The 22,433-nt window shown below is 44.9% G+C and overlaps 2 protein-coding genes across 2 annotated transcripts in view; one reads left to right on the top strand and one right to left on the bottom strand.

Moving 5' to 3' along the window:
* Positions 1–1,129: 1,129 nt before the first annotated feature.
* On the bottom strand, positions 1,130–10,512 carry LOC103354598 (cordon-bleu protein-like 1). The gene is made up of 10 exons (XM_008278034.1): positions 10,434–10,512; positions 8,473–8,634; positions 8,186–8,387; positions 7,842–8,106; positions 6,415–6,459; positions 6,244–6,326; positions 5,961–6,155; positions 5,650–5,743; positions 2,081–3,295; positions 1,130–1,908 (listed from the first exon to the last, which is right to left on the bottom strand). Exons 2-10 carry the CDS (start codon positions 8,562–8,564, stop codon positions 1,901–1,903), a joined length of 2,199 nt encoding a protein of 732 aa, XP_008276256.1. The 5' UTR covers positions 8,565–8,634; positions 10,434–10,512; the 3' UTR covers positions 1,130–1,900.
* Positions 10,513–15,379: 4,867 nt separating this feature from the next.
* Positions 15,380–22,433, top strand: part of LOC103354597 (sodium channel protein type 2 subunit alpha-like) — a 36,168-nt gene continuing 29,114 nt past the window's right edge. The window contains exons 1-2 of the mRNA XM_008278032.1: positions 15,380–15,460; positions 21,138–21,457. Of these exons, the coding sequence (XP_008276254.1) occupies positions 21,191–21,457 (267 nt within the window). The 5' untranslated portion in view covers positions 15,380–15,460; positions 21,138–21,190. The remainder of the gene's footprint in view (positions 15,461–21,137; positions 21,458–22,433) is intronic.

The raw sequence follows: 22,433 nt of genomic DNA, 5'->3' as shown, positions 1-22,433 counted from the left end.
CTGTAACAGGATATGACTTGCAGATGTGGTTGTTGTCCATCAGCGTCGTGTACATGCAGTTTCACTTTTCCCTGTTTGTTCAGGTGTGTGTTGTTCCAGCGGGCCTGATCCGCTGAGTGATCTCGTATTCATCCCGCAGCCTCCTCATTAATGTGTTTGAACCAGCATGTGCTCATGTGACTGAAGTGTCCTCCAGGATTTAGAACACCGTGTTTGTTCACGTCTCCGCTCGGCCCGTCTCCCGAGACAATCATCAACAAAACCTCTTTGTGTCGGTTTTTTTTTTTTTGTTCAAAGGTTCATCGGCGCTGATACCATCATCACACACTGGATGGTAAACGTACATGACAGAGTAGCATTTACTGCTACGCTGCATTATGAATCTGCCTCTCTTTTGTCTGCATTATCATGAACATTGGTGCTTAGGTTGAAATTCAACCTTTTGCTGCTAAAAAAGGAGAATGCCAGAGTTGTCACTTACATTGGATATCATTGCTTTGGGCAGGAAAAGAGCTTCTCTGCAACGAGTGTGTGTGTGTGTGTGTGTGTGTGTGTCTTCTCCTGCAGACTTTTTTTTTTCTATATAAACGTTGGACGTGGCTCTCTCCCTTAGGGGCGGTAATGGCATTCTCCATGACAACGGCGGTGTGACACGGCGGTGCCCTTGAGGGCCAGGCGCCCCCTCTGGGGGGAGCGCCGCGGAAACACGACAGGGTCAACGGTCACCTCCCATCATCCACCAGCAACCCGTCCTCCTCTCTCTCCCCGTCTTCCTTCAGGTAGAGCGAGGAATGTTAGAGAGAGAGAGAGAGAGAGAAAGAAAGTCTTGAAGCGAGCCCACTCAGTCCAGGCCTGGCAAACAAGGAGCTTTAGCCACAGGCGGTTCTGGCTAGGTCTCTACCTCGCATAGCTCCTTGCTGTTCCTCCAAGGCCAGGGCTGGATCAATACGTATAGTAGTGTGGATTCTTTTGGCACCCAAGTATAGCTATGCAGTATTGCCCCGAGGTACGGGTCCGTTAAAGACATAACAGTGTGTGCATGTGAGCAAAGTGGACTGAGTTTATTCAGGAAGGTGATGAAATGCTTGGCATAAAACTGATGCTTCCAACAAGGTTTTTCTCTTTTTCATTTTTTTTTTCATTTTGTTGCTGGAAAAGCAGGAAATTCTCATGTTCCCATTAAAAACCAGACGTACTGTTTTTATTCTGGGAATGTCGCTGACAGAACATGGATTCATGGACACTCAGAGATAATTTCATATTAGAAAAACGCTTCATTGAACTTCATTTGCGGCTGTTGAGAAAATAGAAAACCTTATTTACTGTTATTACTTGAACAAACATACAAAATGAGCCACTTGTGATCCACCCATCAGAGCTGGTTCCTTCACAACTAGATGTTCATTTTAGAAACAACGCTCTTCTGCCACCTGCTGGCTGAAAACCAAACCACAGCGGAGGAGTTTCACTGTGTCGTTAACGTCTGAAAGCATAAAAACTGTACATCCTGGAGGAGAAAGTACAACGAGCCTGTAATTACATCATTCCTTTTGTTTGACACACAAACAAGCTCCCACGTCAGCATCACGTCCGTCTTGGCACACGTTGAATGAAAATGTAAAAGGAAGTAAAGAAAAAACAGGACGCGGTTGCTTCAACAACTCGTGTCCTGTGCGTTTGGCATCTCCACAACACAAACTGTTTAACTCGTGAACATAAACTGACACGACGAGGCGTCTCGCATGAAACCAAAAATAAAAAGCTTCATGAAACTGATGCAGTTCTTAGAAATGAACGGGCTGACCTTCTGTTTAACTTATCTAGAGGTCACGTGCGGCGCCTGCAGTCGGATCTTCACCCTAAACGAGGACTTCCATCCAGAGACGTGTGAGGGAGCAGGTCAGGCACCTGTGGCAGGAGAACAGAGAGATGTTTCAGAAGCACACCTCTGCTGAAAGGCCTCCAGCTAACGGTGACACAGTCGTGGAGAGTCACACATCAAATACACCCGTCATCACATATTCAGCGTGTCATCATGCAAACAAAGCCGAGCTGCAGGACTCAGCTGTGGAGAACTCACCGTACTGATACGTGGACCTGGGCGGTGATGGAAGCGAGCCGTGTGGACCACTGGAGACCTGAGGGCCTAAACTTTTGCCGCGGCTCTGGAGACGAGCTCTCTGCACGGCCATCGCCACGGCCTGAGCGAATCTGGACGGGGCTGGAGGCTGCTGAGGCCCGGCTGAGGTAGACTCGTGTTGATCGGCCTCGCTGACTGCAGCAGTTTGACCGTTTGAGGTAGGACTTGTAGCGTCTTCTTTCTCCTCCTCCATGACTTCTGAGTCTTCACTAAAAAAGACGGGAGGAGGAGGAGGAGGGAAGGCGACCTCGTCCTCTTCTGTTTCTTGCAGCACTTGTTCCTCGAGCTTCTTCTCATCACCACATGAGCTGCACTGGTCCACATCAGGGTTCTGGATGAACTCCTTCTGGTCTTCTGAGTTGATGTGAGCCTCACTGCTGAAGTCTCCATCACTGCAGTCTGGTGTCACCTCAGATGTCACCTCAGGCTTCTCCTCCTCTTCCTCCTGCTGTCCAGTAGCGTCGCCCTCCTCGTACAGATGTGGACTGTCCTGTCTGGTCAGATCAGGCTCCTGGAAACAAAGTTGTGGACTGGCCAAAGGTGCTTCACTCTCTGACGTGTCAGGAGAAAGAGGGTCCTCCTCGGTGTCCGTTTGGCTTTTCTCAACCTCAGGAGATCCCTCGCTGTCTGGACGGCTGTCTGCTGATGTCTGGGACTGCTCTGGAACATCCGCCGTCACTTCTGAATCACTCAAATCCGGTTTCTTCGAGGGAACCACTTTGAAGGTGGTCAGGCCCGTCCTCTGGGCTGGATCCTCCCATTCGCTCTCAGTCGGGAGCTTCGACCTGAGGACTGATTCCAGCTCGGTGCAGAGAGTCCCGTTGTCCGAACACTTTGGTGTCGTGGACATGAAGGAGGAGCCGTTGTGAAATTTTGCAAAGCTGGCGGAGTTTTTTAAACGTTTGACCAGAGTTCCTTTGGAAACAGAAGACGTGAGGACTTTAGCGAGCGCGCTGCGGGCGTCGGAGAGGTCCTTCCCTCGAAACAAAGTCAACAGATAGGGATCGGTGGCTTCGTGGAGATGAGCCAGCGACGGGCGTGAGGAGGACGAGGACGACTGTGGCTGTGACGTGTGAGGTGATGAAGACAGCGACAGGTTTACAGAGTCTGACTCATCGCTCTGCTCCTCCAGAGTGTTCAAAGAGTCTACAGGCCCTGGAGAAACAGGACAGACTTACCAACAGCTTCACATCGAAATTATTCTACTTCAAAGGCCTTCAACATTAGAAACCACTTAAACAATTGAAAACGGCTGCATGTCCAACAGAAATTCTGCACAGTGACCACAAAATCCACCTGAGTACACGTCTTCAGATCCCTTCACTTTATTGTGCTCTAGATGTGCTTGTGGTGTACGGTTTCCAATCAGCCTGAACTCATTAACCTCCCAAAGACGAAGGAAAACTGTTTTCTAATCAAATCTATCAGAAAAACCACTATTAGATTTGTTACCTGAATCATTCACCTGTAGCCACCAACAGTTTGAAGCTCAATTAGAAGCCTCGTGACACAAACATCTACAGGACAAGCCTCTGACTGTGTCTCAGTGGTCCAGCCAAAGCCCAGACCAGCACCAGAGAACATCTGTGGAGGGACCTGAAGACGACGGATCACAAGTGTTTCCCTCCCAGTTTGAAGGAGCTGAAGAAAAAAGCTGCCAGAAATAAAAAGGATAAACTCCCCAGGTGTGCAAACGCTGCAAAGACGAGCCCAACAAGACCAGAAGCACCAAACAGACGGAGCAGAAAACTTTTCTACATGAGAGGTTTTTAATTAATTTGGGAAAATTCCTAAAAACGAGTTTTCAGTTTGAGAAAAATGACAAAATTATTGATTTAATATTAAATCTAACACAAAAAGTGAAGGGGTCTGACTGCTTTCTGAAGTGACTCATTAAGTTATATTCTCATATTCAGACATAAACATGTTTTGAAAATGAATTCAAGTATCGAAATTATATTTAGTTTTATTGTAGTAACACAAATACTAATAATGGAGAAAGTCTGCACAGAAAACTGTTTAGTGTCAAAGAAAAACACCAAAATGAATCAGCAGAAGAATCAAGATCAAATAATCCAACATAAATAGATTAAAAACATGCATATACAATAAGATTAAAGAAGCATGCGACATTAAAAATGTGATTTTGTGGTAAAGAACATGAATCGTTTACAGATCTGCTCATTAAGGACCGGATCAGTCAGGTAATAGTTTTACAGAACGTTCCTGATCTTGTTTGACTGAAAGGCACAAAAAGCTCTTAACAGGAAAACACACAAAAAAAGAACAGAACAGACAGAAAAATAACAGAAAAGTACTAAATTTTCACCAACAAAAAAAAAACCAGCAGACAATTAAAACCAGTAGAACCGTAAGTGCAGCAGTGACGCACATCCATAAAGCCACTAAGACGGGAAGGAGGAAGAAGAGGCCGACGCAGGAGGAAGATGAAGAGGAGGAATAGGGATGGTGGAGGGAGGAGAGGAAAAGGAGACAGCAGCAGCAGCCTTCAACCAAAGCCTTCAGGAGACACAGTCTGTAAGCAGGGAGGAGAAAAGGCTCGGCTTCAGTCTACAGGCGTCCAGACGCTGCCCAGCTCCACAACCACTGGTTCATGAGTGAAACCAGTTCAGTCACTGGAACTCTAAACTTTCACAGAGCACCATGATGACAATAGGAGGGTGTTTATTGACCACTGATGGGAGGTGTTATTCCAGCATCACATGGACACCAGCTCAGCAGTGTGTCACAGATCACGGCTAAAAGACAACAACGAGGGAGTGAACTGAGACACACCGACGCTGCAATTTATTTCCTAATTACCACGCTGACAGAAAGCTTTTTAAAAATGTGCCCAATCAAGTGTTTCTGCCATAATTAGAGATCCTGATAACCTCCGTCTAATAACAACACGCCCATTGTCCAGCCAAGGCTGTGAAAGCAGTGCAAAGGAGCCATGCACAGAGGGAACCTGAACCCGGCCGACCAAAGCATATCAGACAGACTAATACAGGGCAATGAAAGCCTGGACAATAGAGGGATTTATCTGGAACACACTGAAGCCAATATGTTCTATGAACAAGGCTGTGGGTCACTTTAATTGCCCTGAACAGGGTTAAACTGCTCGGACCGATAAAAGCTACATTTTGCGCTGGATTTAACTGCTAAATCTTCCATTTGATGGCATTCGCTTTGACATTTTAATCTTGATTTAACTTCAATCTCTCTTGACCCCGCGCGACACTGACTGAGGCTGTAAGGATTTGACAGATACCAGAACTCAGCCCACTCTAAACCCATTTGATTTCCACTGGAATACTGTAAAAGGTCAATTGGGATTATTTTAAACAGCAGATTTTCTCTGCTCGGGTGTTTCACACAATCACCACTAGGGGGCAGAACAAACAGAAAGCAGCATGGCCTGTTACAGTAGAACAGCTGGGTGGTTACCAATAACATGTACTCATCCAGCAGCCTCCATCACAAACATGAAGTAAATCAGATCTTACCTGTGACGTCTGCCTGCAGCTCCTGCAGTGTGTCTGCACATGGAGGAGGTGGAGCCCTCCTCTTGGTGCTCCTTAAAGTAGACTCTCCAGACCTCTACAGAGAGACAACAGTGTTCTTGGTGGATGCTCCATTTATTCACCCACTTATTAACATCAAACAAGATTCCTCTAATTTCCCACCAGACCTCTCCAAGTGTTTCCTAAATGCTCGGATCAACAAACACTCGAGCCTCCTGCCCTCGGTGGACGGAGGTAAATGGAAAAACAAGATGAAGAGGAAACAGCTTTTTCCTTCTGAACCCCAAACCCACCTGTGCTCCTCTGAAATGGCAGGTGTTGAGGTTGTTGGGGACGCTCTGTGAGGCGCCCATGGGTGGCTGAGGGGCTCGCCTCTTCTTTGGCATGTCTGCAGGAAGGGTGTTAGAAGACGAGACACCCTCTGGATTCATATCTTCTCCTGCTAGTGTGCTGTAACCAGGAGAAGCCGGAGCACCACCTGCCACGCTCTACCAACAGCAAAACGTCACAATTAGCAGAGAAAACCTGCATTAAAGTAAAGTGAGCACGACTTTCCCCTCCAGTCTGACAACATGCCTTTTCTGGCTTCTTCTTCCTCCTTCTGAATAAGCTGAAGAACCCTGTGTTCTCCTTCCGCTGCTTCTCCTTCTTCAGCAGCTCTGTGTCATGTAAACAACCTTGATCAGTAAATTATATACAGCACAAACAGTGAATGAGCCCGTGCACGCTCTTGTTTCTGTGCGTTACCTCGTAGCGGAGGTGGTGGAATGACCTCTGCTGCTGTGACAGCTGCTGCAGACAGAAAACAGATTTGCCCACACAGATGAATCAGGTCAGATTGTACAATAAGAGCAGATATTTATACAGGAGCAGGCGTGCTGTGGGAATACAACGTCTTCAAAACATTATTTTAGATAAGCTTTGTTGGCTGCAGGGTTGTGTGAGAGCAACACGACTACAAACACTAATTTTGGGCAGACAAAGTGTAAGCGGAGCAGATCCCAGAGGCCTGACTGGAGGAATAATTCTGTGTTTGGCCGAGGCTCACCGAGTTATAGCGGTTAAACTGAATACACTTTCTTAACAGAGTTCAATGAAACTAATGACTTGCTAGGCTATACGTTTCCAGGAAGCTCTGTTATATTGGTTTATTTAAAGGAGCTCAACATTCTGCAGCTTCAGAAAACAGCTCACATGAGTTTATGGATTCTGTTTAAAAACCACAAACCGAGCTCACCGATATGAATGCAGCAACAACAGCATGCTGATAATTCAGCGCATTTCTGTATGTAGCTGCGTCTTCAACATCTGCTGTGTTATTCAAACCGGTGACAGTGATTTGCACATGATTTATTCACAGTGGGATGACCTCTCAGGGCCACCGTAGCTCAACTGAGATACAAAAAAATCGATCAAATCAAAATAATCTCAGGTTTCTGCTTTTCACGCAGCGAGCACTTTATTAGGAACCCCATCCTAACATATGGTCAGGCCTCCCTTTAAACCAGTGGTTCTCAAACTGGGGGTCGGGACCCCCATGGGGGTCGCCAGATCATTGTAAATAAATAAATAAAAATAAAGCCTACATTTATCGAATAAATGTGCATCAGGGCTGTGAAAATTAAAAGTGTATCCCACTCCTTTTTTGGACTCGTTAATATTATGATTTGATTATGCGAGATCATTATTCTTGTTTAAATTATTTTCTTTTGTTTTTATTATTTTTTCCCTTTTCATTTGTTCAAAATAAATTGAATTCATTCATTCATTCAAAACTAAATGAACGTGTTCATGTAAAGAGATTAATCTGTGGAATTAACACATTCATTTTAATGCATTAACGCACAAACAACAAAGTTATCACTCGTGTCATATTAGAAATTCAATTTGGGGGGTCACGAACACAAACGTCTGTGATCTTGGGGGTCGTAATCGCTGCTTTAAACAACCTCAGCTCTGGTGTCATGGGTTCCTGTCCGAACACATCCCGAATGTGTTCCACTGGGTTTTACTGTGAACATTAACTCCAGCTGTATGTGCAAACATGTACGCCACTGCTGCCACATGGGGTACTAGCAGGTGCTCCTGATAAAGAGCTCAGTAGAGATGCATCCATGTGTCGATGTGACATTGGGGTTACGTATCGTTAGAGGTTTCCATGTCAGCTGATGTACCTGCTTCAGGTGTCTTGGGTGGGTCAGTGGGGTCTTGAGCCGCCGTGTCTTTGGCAAAAACCTCCCTCAGCCCGTGGTCGTTTAAGGTCTTGGTCAGGTCCAGCGGCTCCTCGGAGTCAGAGTCTCTCAGGAGGACGGTTGTCGCTGCTTGGAGCTCACACTTGTCGCACACTGTCGGCAGCAGCGCCTCAAGCGGCAGTCTGGGATTCACCCGCACCACCGTCTTGTGGGACTTATTGTAGTTGATCAACAGACGCACTGTTGCCTGCAAAACAAATCACATTCTCTACTCACTTTTCTTACTGTGAAGTCAGCTGTAACTTTTAAGACTTTATTTTTTTTACCTCGGGCATGTACGGCCTCCTGATCTTCTCCTCCACCCCTCTGGGCTTCAGCACAAGCTTCTCGGCTTCCAGCAAGCCAATAGGAGAGTTCGGTTTGAAGTTGATGTTGTTCTTATTGGGCGAGAGAACTTCCACGGTGTAGTCAGAAGGATTCAGGTGGTGACTGGCACACAGAGTCACCAGCAGGTCCATCACTGGTTTACTGCACGGAGGAGAACACGTGATGAGATCAGACGGCCATGTTCATCCTGTGTCTGTGATTTTGATGATTACAAAAGCTCGTCTACCTTCCGTGCACCGTGGCCTTCTTCTCCAGCCCTCCTGGTAGAACCACACACAGCGAGTGGTCTCTCTCCAGCGGGTTCACCTGCTCATCCATCGCAGTGGCCCTCAGAAACCTCAGGGGGCCACCCAAGATCTGGTGCTGCTTCCACTGTCAGGTAGACCTCCTGAGAGACACGACGCATTCCAGATATTTATACCTAATAATGCTCATAAATAAAACAATCCAGCTTATCCAGATATATCCTAAAATAAGGCCCAAGAGAGCTCAAGCCATTTTTGAATATTCTGCATTGATGTCAGTGTTAAATGTCTTCATGAAAACCTCTCATTAGTCATTAATGTGACCCCTCCTGTTTGCTACATAATTAGCATTTGAAAATAATCCGTTCCTGCCTTAAAATCACTTAGATGTAAGTCTGTGTTGTTGATTTCTGGATCTGGAGCCCAGAAGTCTAAATCTGTGGGGGGGTTTTTTTTTCTAGTGTTTCAAGGTAGAAATGTTCAGCCATGTTTCTGAGAGCTTCTTCTTCTTTTTGCTTAAGGTGTAAAAAAAACAAACACAATATGAGCATGTTCACGAGATTTAAGAAGCTTGATTGACTACTAAACTACAGGAAAACCTAAAATAACACACTGTAGGGCTGCATTTTAGTTACTTGTTCATCTGTAAATTAATTAGTGGACCAAATTATTATTTGGTCTAATAAAAAATCTGAAAAATGCCCCCAAAATTCAGCAAATATTCACATATAAGTAACAATAATCAGAATTCAGGTCTTATTCGCTGTTAAAGACGATTTACATAAATGCTCTGCTGGACTCAGGTTCTGGTTTATTCCAGGCCAGAACATTATTTATCTTGTGCTGTAGATATTTACAGATGAGATGATGGGTGAGGCTTCTTCTCCCTCTTCAGTAACCTTTACTGACAACCAGCCCCGTAAGGCAAACATACAGAGTTCAGTGTTACCTGAAGTTGTTCTTAAAGCAAGACGGTCCAAAAACATCCAAACTACCTCCGTGGAAAATATCCAACGAGCGTCCCTGAACGACAACCTCTAACTTTGAAGTGTTTCCGTTAAAAACCACGGAGCGCCTTTGGACCGGGTCTCCTCAGCTCTCTGTCTCTGTCTTCACCTTTGACCTCGGGTGGAACTTTACTTCTTTATTTTTTAACGTTTCGGTTCCGCTCGGGTCTAGTTTTAAACCCGAAGTGCAGCGGCGCGTGCCATCAAATCAGCTGTGCGGTGGAACTGTTCATCAGTGCGCGCGTGCCACACCGGGTTCCCCCCCCCGTTGCGCACGCGCACACAAACGGGGGTGACCGAGTCCAAACTGACGGAAATACGTCACATTTACTGTCTGACATACATTAAAACAAGTCAAATTAAATTTAAAAATATATATTTTTTGATTTATAACGTTTGGCATAAAACTAATAACGATAATAAATGTAAATAATAATTTAAAAAATAGCAGCTCATTGACTTATTACCTTGTTTATATTAAAAATAGTCCATTTTCAACCATGTCTAGTAGTTCTGTTTGTGTTTACTCGAAAAATTAGATCATTTCTTTCAAAAGTAAATTATGTTAAAAGTATAGTTGACATCTATAGGGTCACTAATTCAATTCACTTTTATTTGTATAGTTTACAACACATGTCACCTCCCAGCACTTAACATAGTCAGACCTTGTGAAGTCAATCAGAGAACCCAACAATCCATAGCTGCCTTTGGACTCCCTCTGAGCAACACAACAATGTGTGTTAGTGCCACAAACAGCAGAAGATCCCCTCAGCCTGTCTGTCGCCATGTTGTTCAAGCAGTAAAGCTGAGTTCCAAATAAGCTTACTCTGGTTCTGGAGTAAGAGGGATTAGTGCCTTTAAAAGTCTCCTCATGCTCTACCACATTCAGCGCCTAAACACTTCAATTAATTATGTATGTAACCTGTTGCACCTACCTGTGTCCACACCTTGTTCCCATTCTCCTTCAGCTTTCTCTTCTGTATTGTTAAGTGGCGGGATACCAGAGGGAAGGGAAGAGAGGGAGAGCTAGGAATCCTGTTCTCCTGTAATCCCTGTTTAGTAGACAAGTCTGCCACACCTACAGGCCCTGCCCCGTCATGTGACAGCACTTTGCATGTCTGTGTGTGTGTGTGTGTGTGTGTGTGTGTGTGTGTGTGTGTGCTTTGTGGGTGGTGGTGGTGGTGGTGGTGAAACAGGGAGGGGAGGGGGGGCATCTGCACGGGCATGCACCTGGTAACCTGGTGAACCAGTCTGCAGTGTGAAAGCTCTTCTCCAACCACATCAGTGTTAATAGTCAATTTGTAAAAAGGCTCCTAATCCACGTAAGCTACTGATCCTCTCTGTAGGATCTGCCTCAGTTATTGCTGATCAGCAGCACACTGTGGAGCAGAGGGTTTTATCTTTAAGCAACGCTGCTCCGTGTTTACTAAAATAAAGCTAACACACATACCTGGATGGCTTGTTCCCACAGAACACTGCCTGAGCTAAATGACTGAGGAACACTTTACCAGTGAATTAACCATCATCAGGAGAAACGGCAGCAACGTCTCACCTGACAGTCGTGTAGAGTTCAGAGCAGTATCGACCTTTCACCTTTGCACAGGACTGCTTTCGCTCCATTGGAAAATCACACACTCTTGCCGGTGCTTAGTTTTCTCTGTCAAAGTTTGCGTCTCCCCCTCACTGTATAACAAGAGGCCGGTTCATGTCAGTCCTCTCAGACCTGTTGAGGCCTTGTGGGTAATGTAGTAACCGGTTTGACGCGCTTGAGGGAAACCGAAGGCGGTGCTAACGGCTGCTGTAGCGTTACACGGAGCTCCTGATTCATCTGCATACAGTAGGTGTGCAGTAAGAGGCTCTTAAGTGGGAGGTTTAATCAAATTAAGCACGTGGAACACATGTCCACGCCGACTGTAATCTTGTAATCTCATTGTGAAGTCTGCCAGTGGAGATTCACTGGAGCAGGAGCTGGCTGCAGTAGACAGATCACAGTGGGACTGTCTGGGTTAATGAACTTCTTTTGATGACTAACAGATAAACAGAAAGCCTGTTTAGTCACACCATCCACGGTGTTGCTCTGCATCATCACTTGTTTTGAAGCGGACGTGGACACGTGCACTGCAAAGCTTTAACTCCACTGAACAGGCAGAAGGGATGCTGTCACTGTGCTTCCATCGATCTGCATGGATTCACTGGTGGATGAGGACAGTAGAGCTGAGGCTGTTCCACCCTGGACCAGCTATGTGTGATAAAATGAATGGCGTGATATGAAAAGCTTCATTTTTCCGGTCGAAGGAAATCAAAATGACAACAGCATGAGTTCATTTCCGGGTGTTATCCTCCACTCATCAGTCAGGCTGATGTAAACTCTATTTCTGAACAGATTCATGTAAACTCAGGAAGTTTTTATGCAGCAGTATTCAATCTATGTTCTGTTTTTCTGTCTGAACATTTACAGAAAATGTACATATACATACACGTTCATCTGTAGCAGAACACAAGCTCACGTAAACCGACTTTGTTTTTCCAGCTTTTCTGTAAAACAGGGCCACAGCCAGAGACAGGGGGCTACTGCAGAGCACAAAACAAAGCGACAAAGCCAAATGGAAGCCTCTCCTTCGAGCAACCTAATTCTGACATCCCACAGTCTGAACAAGGCTCCCAAATTCATCACCCGGCCTCTAATGAAACACACACCAAAGTCACAGCGAGCTGCCAAGGAGGACGTCTACGGACTCAGCTCTAGAGACGCTGTTTGGAGGCCTTCCTGTGTTCCTTCCAGCGCTTTGTATTTGAATATTGCTGCTGTGGAAACATAAATATCAATTAAACAAGGCAACGCCCTTAATTCTGCTGCCTCAGTTGGCAGTACGTTAAACCGTATTGTAATTTGTATTGACTACATAACTGATAACTGTCAACACAACTTTGTCTGAAACCATCTTTTGCTCTCATGCTTTATTTAGTTGGCTTATATGTTGGTCATCTAAACACACTGATCAGCTGAAACACCATCATAACAGGAGTTTATCTGCAACCACAAGGTCTGTTTGAATAATTCTTGTGTCATAATAAAAGAAACACTAGTAAGATGTGTTCAGACGTGTAAATATCAGCATATATGTTCCTGGTTCAGAGTAAATGAAGATGGCACACAGCACAGAGGAAACGTTTTCAGGTTCACCTGGACAGGTAACCAGTCTATCACAGGGCTACACTTAGAGACAGACAACCAAGCACACTCACATTCACACCTACGGACAATTTACAATCACCAATTAACCTCAGCATGTTTCTGGACTGTGGGAGGAAGCCGGAGAACCCGGAGAGAACCCACGCTGCACGGGGAGAACATGGAGACTCCACGCAGAAAGATCCCAGGAGTCCTCGGACCGGCGACCTTCTCGCTGCGAGGCGACGGTGCTAACCACTGAGACACCGTGCAGCCCCACCTTGGACAACCAGCCAACCATGATTAGTGAAAGAAAACACCCATGTTGTGGTAAGTTGGATGGAATAATGGTTAACTGGGGCTCAGTGCAATCATGGCTACAGGGGCAGCTATTCTGGCCCTCCAGTTCATTTTTGGGTTGTGGTAAGATGGTGATGGCTGGAAGCACCCTGAGCTTCAAAACCGGCATAATGTCAGGGAGGGTTTTCCATTACTATGTATAGGCAATGGCTGTTACTGCTGAGAAGAAATCATTTTACTTTAGATTTTGTGGTTCACTTTGCTATAGTTTAACCTGGAGAACAAACACACTGAATGTAATCTGTGCTGGATAAAAAGTACAGAAGAAGTTCTGGCAGAGCAAATGGTCCCTGACTATTTGGTGCCATTTTCAGAGGTTAATATTGCTGTGAGCTCACAGTAAAAGATGACAGGGATGAGTGATCAGCCTCTTTGTTTTGGCAGCCTGACTTTAATAAGGAAATCATGTCGGGTGGAAATTAGGTTTACATTTGCACCAAACATGGACTTTATGGTCTGCTTGGATGTTTGAAACAGTTGTCGGCTGTGTTCTCGTGGTGAAGTGAAAGTTCCTGCTGCACCCATGTGAGAGTGACATGCTGCAATGAACACAAGGGTGTGTCCGCCTCAGCTGACTGAAACTCTGCAGCTGTCTGTCTTTCATTTCCCAAATGGAGTTTAGCTGCCTTTTCAAATGAAACATCTCTGAAATGTGCCCCATACATACACCGTTTGTGAAATTTAGTTTGGTGGCTGTGTCCCTTATTGTGGAGATGACAGCACATATAAACACAGATTTTGCTGGTGGATATGTCCCCTTTAATATTTACAACACATGCATTTGTTCCCCTTCCCTGTGAAAGAATCAGGAGCACAACGTTACTAACAGATGCAGTAATGCCTCAGACAGAGCCACAGCTTTTTTCCTCAGCAGCAGGTCTTATTTACTCTCAAAATATGAATTATGAGCTGATATAACCACAGAATCTATTGTGGAAAATATCATTAGATCCGTATTTGCCACCAGGAGATGGAATTCTGGGTTTTCCTAAGACACAAGTTGATGCAGAAAATGCAGGAGCTGGTGCATAAAAATGAAAAGAATATCGTAAAAGAAGTGCGAGACCCTCCGACTACTGCGTCTTCCCCAATACTCACACCGAAATCAATACAGGGCATGACACTCTCACTGCATTAGTTTCACAAGGGCTCCATTTTCCTCCCAACTAGAGAAGACAACAAACTTTCCATCATGTAGGCGTTGCGTAATCGAGCCTGGGTGTAATTGAAGAGGCTCTCCAGCAGGTGGCAGGAATCCACAAGAAACCATGCAGACAGAGTGCAGATGTTCACCAAGGTGGGCTTCACATGCCTGAGAACCCAATTCAGACTGTTAGCAGCCTTTAAATGTCATCTTTTATGTAAAAAAAGAAAAGAAAATCTATATCTGTAGCCTCCAACTTGTTAAACCATCAATAACTTCACTGAGGATAGAATTAATTTATTTATCCCAGACCTGGGAAATTATTGCGGTTAATCAGCAAAAAAGAAAACACCAAATCACAACAAGAAAGGGCTAAAGTTAAATACTAGTAAAAATAATAATAATAAATATAAATAAAATAAATAAACTAACTGTACAAAATGTACAAATTGACAAACAGTGCAAAAAACCCCAAAACTAAGCATTTTACAGAGTAGAGAGCTGCTCTCTGCCTCATGGATATGGATGCATATTAACTTTATACTGTGGTAACCAGTAAAAAAAAAGATTTTTAACTTGTAGGATTGGGAGTGTTGTGTTGCCAAAAATAGAAAAAAGAGATTTTAAAAAAGAGAATTAAAAAAAAAAAAAAACAAAGTTGTAATGTGGCTCAATTAAAAAAATCCAGTAAATATAACTGAAAAAGAAAATAGATTAAATGTTTAATAATCAGATTAATAAACTCAAGGCAGTAATAATTATAGTGCATGTAGATTTAGTAAGTTAAGTACTGCCGCTCCAATTAAATAAACCCACTACGGGTCGTCACAGATGAGAGGTGAGAGCTCTTCCAGAACCGAACAGTCCGGTTCAGATTGTTAATGATCCGGATGCTTGAGGATGAACACGGACGTGAATAATGAGGCGGGTCGGTGTGTTTGGCGGCTGACAACAGGTTGCCGCTGCTCCCCTCCTCTCGTCACTGATATGTTCTAGAAGTGTTCGGGCCATGTTGCGACAGCTCCGAGGACATTCATTCCCAGCCTAACCAACCGGAAGCGCGGATTGATTTCTCCACGGCGAGCAAGGGCGGCTAAAAAAAAAAAAAAAACAGAAAAGAAAAAGAAAAAAAAAATCAAAGAAGCGTTTATTAAATCCATCAGCGGGATTTCTCTCAAAGCAAAAGAAGCGTTTTAATCTCGAATTAAGAGGCTTTATTTGAGGATTAATTTGAGGGATATGGGAGCTACCTTCGGGGTCCCCACCTGCTGGGCACCGTAATGGTGGTGAGTATCTCTGGACTCTCGGTCGCTTTATTCCGTTTGACAGCTTAGCCTCACTCCAAAGTGCTCTCACCGCATTTCTTTGTCGAGATAATACACCCCGGAGCTATTCTTAGTCTTTTGTACAAACATTTTAGTGTGTTTTGTTGTTGTTGTTGTTGTGTGTGTGTCTTCGTGTATTCTGTCATTGATATTCCTCCGCTAGTTGCGCGCGTGACACAGCCGCTTACATTTCATTAATATTATTATTAACGTTTGTCTTTAAGGTTTTAATTACAGAGAAGTGTAGTTTCCGGTTAATTTAGTTCAAACACGCTCTTTTTTAAAGGCTGGTTAATTCCCATCCACAGGTGCTAATTTGCTAATTTTCATGCTAATAAAATGAACAAAAAATAAGCACGTCGTGACAAAACCAGCTAATGTCAGGAGCTAGGAGAGAATAGTCCCCTCAGATACTGGGCCTTATGGTGGGCAAATTCTCTTTTATTTTTATTTTTTTTTTAAACACAAAATGGGAGGACAGTTAGAGAGCATTCATACAGGTAGATTCAGGTAGAAGAATTTAAACAACAGAACCAGGGCTGTCTGTGTGTTTGTGCTCTGCTCTGTGTAGGACATTGATTAGAAGCAGCACATCTGGCCAGGACACGCCCAGACTCATTCACAGCCAGCCGCTGCCTCAGAGTTCACATTTTACATCCATCTTTTTTTCCTCCTCACTGACACATTAGTGCGCTTAGATTGATTGGTTTAATTGGATAACGTTCTGGAAGTGAAAACAAATAATCCTGCTTTTGCTCAGAGCCGCTTCAACCGCAGCTCGAGGACCTCCAGGTGGCCCCCGGACCTAAGTTTAGCAACCACCGGTTTCCGGGGGAGAGAAGGGGGGGTGGCTGCTGCTGCCGCTGAAAAACCTCAGTCGGTCGCTCACCGGTGTGTGTGTGTGTGTGTGTGTGTCTGTACATAGCCGTGCCTTTCTTCTCGTGTGTGTGTGTTTTTGTCGTGCTGCTGGAGGGAAGACATGATGGCCGCGACTCGCTCTCATTTCTGTCTAATGTGACGTATCAAAGGTTTTTCGGAGGTAACGCGGAGGCATCATCAACATGGCGACAGCTGCTGCGGCCCCCTCGGCTCGTTGTGAAACCGCGACAGTTCAGGTACCGTCTCCCACCAGCCGCCTCTCAGTCTGTCTGTTTGTAAGTTACTTCCAGCAACACGCTTTAAAGCCAGTCTCTGTCTGTCTGGAGCTCATAGCTGGTTAGAAATCAAGATAGACGCCACCTTTGGCAGGTACAGGTGGAAACCACCCCAAAGTGCTTTCAGGTAAACCTGCTCCAGAGACGCCAGTGTGTCGCCTTATTACAGACTTTAGTGTTTCTACTTCAGTCCTCCTCTTGTTTAAGCACCATGGACAGCGGCGCCCTCACAGTCAGCTGAGCAGCTCAGGTAGACTGATCAGGCAGGTGATCTGATAGCTGGAAGTGGTTTGTTTCCTGAGATCTTTAGCATCATGGTCAGTCAGTCAATGGAAGAATGGACACGAGGGCACTTATTGTTGTGGAGGTGTTGTGGGGCTTACAGGCACCTTAAAGGTCAGACCCACTGATGGCCATGTCATGTCCATATGCACCGTAAGACAGCTTTTATGGATGAATCTAAAACAGACGGATGAAGTCTGAGTGGGGACTGTTGTTTGACGAACAACTTGAAAACATGTGACTTCATCCTTCACTGAGAGGACCTCAGCAAGACTTAAAGCATTAAAAAAGACCTTGCATGACAGTTTTAATGTACGTGGTTGTACTCAGGGCTGTGTCATGTAGATGCACGCTGCCTGCAAGCAAAGCAAGAAAAATTAGCTCAAACACATCATGTTACAGCTGCATGGTGGCTCAGTGGTTTGCACCGTCGCCTCGCAGCTAGAAGATCTTCCTGCGTGGAGTCTCCATGTTCTCCCTGTGCAGCGTGGGTTCTCTCCGGGTTCTCCGGCTTCCTCCCACAGTCCAGAAACATGCTGAGGTTAATTGGTGGTTCTAAATTGTCTGTAATGTGAGTGTGCTTGGTTGTCTGTCTCTAAGTGTAGCCCTGTGATAGACTGGTTACCTGTCCAGGTGAACCTGCCTTCACCCTGAGTCAGCTGGGATAGACTCCAGCCCCCCATCACCCTAGTGAGGATTAAGGTGTAGAGATGATGGATGGATGGACTTTGTTGACATGCAGACTCCACACGTTCACAGCAAAATGCACCAAGAACAGGAAAGACTGAAAAGGAAAGTTTGTTTGCAAAAAGAAATGTGACGTCAGTTGTGTGGAGACACTTAAACACCAAAAACAGGAACTCTGAGTTCAGTGTCTTGCAGTTGTTGCTACTGCTTGAGGCACCTTAGTAATTTGTTTGACCGTCAGCACCACAGAGCTCTGTGTGACGGGACCCAACCCAGATCTGAACGTCATCCACAGCAGAAAGAATGACTTCAGATGCCTCTGGCAGTGTTGCTCCATATGACAAAGGTTCCAGCAGATGACGCTTGACGTATCTAAATAAGACTGAATCTGTGCTGGAGACAGTCACAGGGGCCTGTCTGTGTGCGACTGCTTCCTCCCTCATTTATACTCTCAGCGCCAGGACACATACAAGTAGAAAAACGTCTGCCGTCCCTGCGTGTTCTCGGTCTGTCATGTTCTGTTTGACTCCGGGCCTGACCGCGCTGATAGCCGGGCTCAGAGGTGGGTGTGAGTGTTGGGTCGATCAAACCTAACAACCCCCACCACCCAGCAGCTCACGCCAGACGAGCTGTCAGGCCATACATCATAACACTAAGTCCTGGGGCAGTCTTTGGGACGCAAGCAGATGTGTTTTATGAATCCCTACTATGGTAGAAGCTACAGTTAATTCACTGCTTGTGTTCGATGAATTCCTAGGTTAGTGTAATAATCCTCCATTCCAGTCATGATGGAAGGTCTCCTCTGTTTTACACCAATCAAAAAATCTAAGTCTCATCAAAAATACATGAGGATTTGTGATAGAAGTTAACATTTCCAGTGGTAAAAGCACATAAAATACTTACAGTTTGGCCTTGTCAACATTTTTTCTAAATTAGCTTTTCTGTGCATGTTGGCCTTTCATCCACACACAAATGCATTTTAACTCACTGAGAATAACTATTCTGGATGATGGCAGTGGGCTGTTGCCCCATTTTCATTTGGAAAAAGAAAGAACAGCCGATGAATCAAGGATGCGGCACTTTTGAAATCCTGCCAGAGGGGAGGTTCCTGTTTTCTGGGCCAGTCCACAAGGACTAGGACTCACCTGTGAGACTGCAGAGACTAGGAGGCACCGAGCACCTACCGGTAATGGCTCACCAGGGTTTTTTGGGAAGATTTTGTTTGTGTGCCTTTCCACTGCTTCCTGTGGGAGCGAGTCGGCCTCCGAGTGTGAAGGGTGGTACAGCGTGTTGTTGACATGGGAATCTGATGTCTCTGCTGATTGAGGCAGGGTGAAAAAAAACGAGGATAATTACTGTCTGCTGCGTCTGTTTCTGCTGAAAGCTATTGTGAAACCAGTTAATTTTTTTCTAATTTGAGGCCATTAACCAATTAATTAGCAGGAAAAGGACAGTGTGTTTTCTAGAACTCCACAGAAGCCACTTTCTCCATTAGCCAAAATGCAGCAATAAATAGATTAAGACAAATGGGGGGAAAATGAGTGGGATCATATTCTATATCTTTTTTTTCTCTGAGCTACCCATGTCAGTCGTTGCTGGCTATTTCGGTGTCCCTGTGAGTCAGTAGTCACCATGCCTTCGACATATTGTTTTCAAAGTCAGACCCCCTTTTTTACTGCCTCTCTAAAGCCTCCACCCTACCTTTGGCCTCTAACTGCTCTGATTAAATTGTTCTACCCAGTGGACAGTGTGACGCACCACTAAGGAGACAGCTTTTTCTCTCCAAACTACGTCAAAACAGACTGAATTTAATCAACGTAACACATGAAATTGCACTGAACTATTGTATTAAATAGTAAGGCGCCGAAATTGATGTCGATTTGCATCTTAATGTGCTCTTTTCATGTGTTTTTTCTCCCCCGTCCTTTTAAATGCATCCATATCTTTATTAACCTCTTTAATACCAGTATGCTGTGGGTACAAGTCACCGGCCGTTATATAAGGTAGTTATGGTCGAAATACGAAGGTCATGTTCATTTTTAACATGTCCATTACGTTAAGAGCGTATTATGTAAAAGTGATGACAGCGTTCTTGCAAGTTTGGACCTGCGACATTTCCACAATACTTTGAACAGAGTGTGAACTGAGTGAATCAGATCAACGTAAAGGCTGCAGCACAAAGATAGAAAGTTCTCCTGTTCTCTTATTATATATTTTTTAATGCACCAGAGGTGAAGGCAGGTTCACCTGGACAGGTAACCAGCCTATGACAGGGCTACACTTAGAGACAGACAACCAAGCACACTCACATTCACACCTACGGACAATTTACAATCACCAATTAACCTCAGCATGTTTCTGGACTGTGGGAGGAAGCCGGAGAACCCGGAGAGAACCCACGCTGCACGGGGAGAACATGGAGACTCCACGCAGGAAGATCCGGGGTGTCCTCACCGGGATGCAAACCAGCGACCTTCTTGCTGCGAGGCAACGGTGCTGACCACTGAGACACCTGCAGCCCGTGTCCAGTTTATGATCACATGAATTCATGACCAAAATCTTTCTTTCTCATCCAGCATTTGTTTGTCTGTCTTAGAGAAGTTGTTCTGCCTCCATAGACACCAACTTCTGCTCTAGAACATGATAGAAGCTACTCGGACCATTTAGAATGATGTAGAAACTACATGTTCTCATACATTTTGACAGTTTCCAGGGTTATGAACAATTTTGGATGTGAACTGTTCGTATGAATGAAAAAACAACAACAACACAAATAGTTTTTTATCACTAACACCTCTACCCTGTGTCTAACTGTCTTTCGTCCAACTCCAGGTCGTCCTTTTCTCTTTTTAAAACATTTTTACGTCCAGTTCTCACGACTCTCCATCGCCTTTGTGTGCCATCACGGCCCATTGACAGATTTCCTCGCATTCTGTGTGAACACACAGAGAGCATCTGGGTGGTGTGTGTTGCTCATTGAAAACTGGCTAACCTGTTTCTCAACTTCATATTTGTATGTCCTAGTAAATCTAGAAAGAAGTGACATTCTATATGCGTTGGTTCTTTTATTAAAGTAAAAGCTTAATATCAATTGGGTATTTTAATGTTACGTGCCAGAAAGAAATCAGTATACAGTAATATAGTTGTTGATGTTTTTTTTAATGATTTTGGTTCACGTACCAGTGAACAAGAAGGTGTGTTATCACTTTCCTGCCCTCTTGTGTGGTGGTAGGTGTTGGTAGACCAGCAGCTGTGTTTTTCATGAGGGGTCATTTTTTGTATTATTTTATACACACCGCTGTGACTCAAATGCAATGCATGATGGGGGGTTGATAGAGCCTTAAATGTTACACGTCTGGCAGCTTCAGTAAGGGGAGAACCTTTGTTCATCCCATTTCCTCAGGCAGGTTTCCTCCCTGCAGTATAGAATGATCCAGGTAGATGAATTGGCCCCCATTGGTGCCAACTGTTTTCATGCCCTGACTCATCTCAACCTGGTTCCCTTCCCTCTGCAGCTCCCTGCCTCAGCTGAGCCCCTCGCTGCTCTCTGAAGGAGCAGGATGACAAGATGGCACAGCTGCTTGTACCGCCCGGACCTGACAGCTTCCGCCCCTTCGTCCCCGAGTCGCTGGCCGCCATCGAGAGGCGCATCGCCGAGGAGGAGGCCCGGAGACCGCGGGCGGAGCGCCGCAGTGACAGTGACGATGAAAACGGGCCAAAGCCCAACAGCGACCTGGAGGCGGGGAAATCGCTCCCCTTTATCTACGGGGACACCCCTTCCCACCTGGTGTCCACCCCTCTGGAGGACATGGACCCCTTCTACAGCAATCAGAAGGTCTGGTTGGATCGTTCAGCTTATGAAAGAGGAACATTTATAGATCAATACGTAACACATTGACTGTCAAAGCATCATCATGTATACTAATTTAGCTTTCAGTACGGTGTGAGTCATGTCATGGAGTTTTGATGCATTACGGCTCTGCACAGAAACTAAAAGTCAGCTGGCCGATGCTCTCAGCAAACTATGTTAAGGAAACGCGTATGATGCAGCAATTTCCTCCCACACAGACAAACTTCTGCTAAAGAAAGATATAATAACCGAGGACGTACGGAGGTTTTCAGCTTTTAACCCGAGGGCACGTTGCTTCTTTATGAAAGGGCAGATTGTGCTTCGTCATGCAGACCACAGAATCAGATTCTAAAATATGATGCATCGTGAGAACAGTCTCCAGCTCACTAAGGAATCTTACTGTGTTGTTTAGTCCTTGAAGTTTTATTATCTTAAAAACTGAAAAATAAAGGCAGGGTCGTGAGCCAGCCTGCTTTTAATGCAAATGTTTTGAATGCAAATCAAATGTATTTTTTAATATTTGTGACCCTGCTTATTCTTTAAAGGTACTAAAATCCATTTGTAGAACATTGTTCAACAGCTGCTTGCACATAAATACATCATAATCCTCTAAACTATACTGTAAAAAAAGGGCCTTAATATAGAAATATTGAGTGCTTTTACTTTTAACGGTAGAGGCCAGCTGTATGTCAACATGCTCGTCCATATCAGAGCCTTCATAACACAAGCCAACAGAGGTGCTAAATGCTAATCTGCCAGTTGGACTGCGGTGGACTCATCCAGCTTAACAACCGCCGCCCTTGTGCAGTGGCTGGATGGAGACCAGCTCAGTCCCTGCTGCTCTTACGACAGGTTTTCTAAAGCAGGCACGATGAGCAGATATCACAGAACACATGCAGGTTCATGAAACGCCATTTCAGCATTGTTTACGTCTCGTGAACAGACAAAGTGTTGCATAATG

Source organism: Stegastes partitus, unplaced genomic scaffold (assembly GCF_000690725.1).
Source record: "Stegastes partitus isolate 25-593 unplaced genomic scaffold, Stegastes_partitus-1.0.2 Scaffold113, whole genome shotgun sequence".
Taxonomy (NCBI): Eukaryota; Metazoa; Chordata; class Actinopteri; family Pomacentridae; genus Stegastes; species Stegastes partitus.
Note: the sequence above shows the minus strand (reverse complement) of the source record. Positions and strands in the feature narration are given on the sequence as shown.